Source organism: Gracilinanus agilis, unplaced genomic scaffold (genome assembly GCF_016433145.1).
Source record: "Gracilinanus agilis isolate LMUSP501 unplaced genomic scaffold, AgileGrace unplaced_scaffold49234, whole genome shotgun sequence".
Lineage (NCBI taxonomy): Eukaryota > Metazoa > Chordata > Mammalia > Didelphimorphia > Didelphidae > Gracilinanus > Gracilinanus agilis.
The window spans coordinates 1-2,453 of record NW_025383838.1 but is presented as its reverse complement, the minus strand read 5'-3'; the positions used below and the strand labels follow the sequence as shown (position 1 = coordinate 2,453).

At 70.0% G+C, this 2,453-nt stretch overlaps 1 protein-coding gene across 1 annotated transcript; it reads right to left on the bottom strand.

Moving 5' to 3' along the window:
* Window positions 1–319: 319 nt before the first annotated feature.
* LOC123255598 (SH3 and multiple ankyrin repeat domains protein 3-like) lies at window positions 320–2,446 on the bottom strand (the record flags this gene model as incomplete). The annotated part of the gene is made up of 1 exon (XM_044684362.1): window positions 320–2,446. A coding segment is annotated over one exon (2,127 nt), but the record flags the coding sequence as incomplete, so codon positions are not given.
* Between the last annotated feature and the right edge of the window lie 7 nt (window positions 2,447–2,453).

Genomic DNA, 2,453 nt, shown 5'->3' with positions numbered 1-2,453 from the left:
AGGGAGGAAGAATTACCACCACGGGGAGATGAGCTACCCAGCCTCTGGGGGGTAGAGGGAGCCCAGGGGGACGTGTGGGGCCATCCAGAGCGCTCACGGGAGAGAGGAGGGCTCCGAGGGAGCTCCGAGGGAGCTCCGAGGCTGGCTTGGTCGCGGGGCCGAGGCCCAGAAAGCCCCTTCTCATGGACAGGGGATGGCCCGGAGGAGGATAGAGGGATGGACAGAGAGGCATGGCTGGGAGGGAAGGGAGCATCCACATGCCCTGGACATGCCCACCTCCTCCTCCTCTCCCCCCGCCCCGCCCCCACCCGCTCCCCACTCACCGTGCAGCCACAGCAGGCGACTTCTTGATGGGATCGAGCAGGCCCCCCAGGCCTCCCACGGGCTCCTCCCCTAGGGAACGGGTGTCTTTGTTGAGCTGTTGCAGTCGGGAGCTCAGCTCGGTGATCACAGTCGGTTTGTCGTCTTCGGGGCCTGGGAGTCCCCGGCTCTCCACCGGGTCCCCCCACAGCTTAGACCTTCTCTGGAAGAGGTAGCGAGGGCGGGCAGGCCCAGCTCCGGAGGCCAGCCCGGCGGAGGCGGCGGCGATGAGCTCGCTGTCCGAGGACTGCTTGAGCAAGGGGTCCCTGAAGGTCACGGGCCCCTTCCCGAGCGGGGACTTGAGTTTCGGTTTCGGAGGCACAGGCGGCTTCTCGAGTACAAAAGTGTGTCCGTCAGCGAAGGAGGTGTGCGTGTCCGTGGGCTCGCCGCTCTCGGAGCTCAACGTGGACATGCTGGACACGGTGGAGATGGTGCTTGTGGTCTCCAGGTGAGGGTCGCTGGAGCTGCGCGTGTCCACCTCCTCCACACCAGAATCCGCGGCTGACTCCGGAGCGGGGGGCGCGTCACTGCTGGGCTTCCCTGAGGCTGGGCTGGGTGAGGCCATGGGAGAAGGGGCCGGCCCGGGGCCCGGGGGGGGCGTGGTCACCAGGAGGCCGTTGGCGAACTCGTCTGGGGGCGGCACCAGCCCGATCCTGGCCAGCTCTTCCCGGGTCTCCTCATCGCTGGACGACAGCTGCGCGGGGGGCAACGTCACCGCGAACACCACGTCGGGCTCTTCCTCCGAGCTGCCCTGGCCCAGCACCGTGTCAGTGGCGGCGGCCGGGGGACTGGTTGGGGGCTGGGCCCGGGGGCTGGGCAGGGCCCCTGGAGCGGCCGCTGGGGCAGCGGCCGGAGGAGGGGCCTGGCTCAGCTCGGGGGTGTCCGGTGTACTCTCCTCGGCCTCCAGCTCGCCAGGGCCCTGCCCGTTGCCCGTGGCATGGACCACGATGAGGCCGGCGGGGCGCTGGAGCGACGTGTCCAGGACGCTGAGGATCATGGACTTCTTGTCTTCTGGCGTCTTCCTCTCCTCCCGTGGGGACTTCTCGACCTCTCGGCGGGCAGGGAGGGGCCCCCAGGCGGGGCCCCGAGGGGAAAAGGCAGGGGTCGGGGAAGCCAGGCTGCTGCGTTCTGGCTCTCTGCTCTGGATATCCACAAAGAGCGGGGCTGGCCGGTCCGTGTCTGGGCTGTGAACGGGGGTCGGGGATCTCGAGGGCACCTGGGAAGCCAGGGCCCGCTCCCGGGCGGCCAGGGCGAGGGCTAAGGGCGAGCTGGGGTCCAGGGGCTTGCCGGTGAGTGGGTGGATGAAGGTGGAGCCCACAGGGGGGCTGGGGCTGCTGACCAATGGCTTGAGAGCGGAGACGGGCGAGGGTAAGAGCAGGTCCCGACCACTGCCAAGGAGGCGCTCGTCGATGGATCGGGAAGGCTGCAGGGATGGCAGGTCTGCGGTGGGCGGGCTGCCCTCGATGGCCCCCACGGAGAGGAAGACGGTGGAGCGGCGCCTCTCATCCAGCCGGCGGTCTCGTTCCTTGCCCGGGCCGGCACCGGCGAATGGAAGGCCAGGCGGCTCCCCCGGCGGGTAGTCAAGCCCCCCCAGCCGGTGCCCCCGGCGGGTGGGCGAGGGCTCCCGGGGAAAGCTGCTGCCGCTGCCCCCCACAGCCAGGGCAGCCCGATCTTGCGCTTCCTCCACCTGCAGCTGCTTCACCAGGGGGCTCTTCCTGCGCTGGGGCTTGGACGGGGCAAAGAGACTGGCACTGAAGGCGCCCAGGTTGGCGTATGGGCTGTCTTGGCTGCCGGGCACTCGCGCCTTCCGCCTCAGTCGCTCGGGTGGCGTGGCTGCAGGGGGAGGCCGGCTGCTCTCGGCCACGGCTGGTTCGTGGGGCGAGTCCTGCAAGATGATCATGGACCGAGCCCGCTTCTGGCGCTCAGGGTAAGGGAGAGGCCCGTGAGCGCCTAGGCCGGGGGCATAGAGCCCAGGCGGTCCCGCCCCTCCCAGCCGGGCCTCCAGCCCGGGCTTGAAGCTGGATCGCACGGTGTCGTAGGCACGGCCTGGCGGGGGTGGCGGTGAAAAGGAGGGAGGTGGTCCTGTGTCGAAG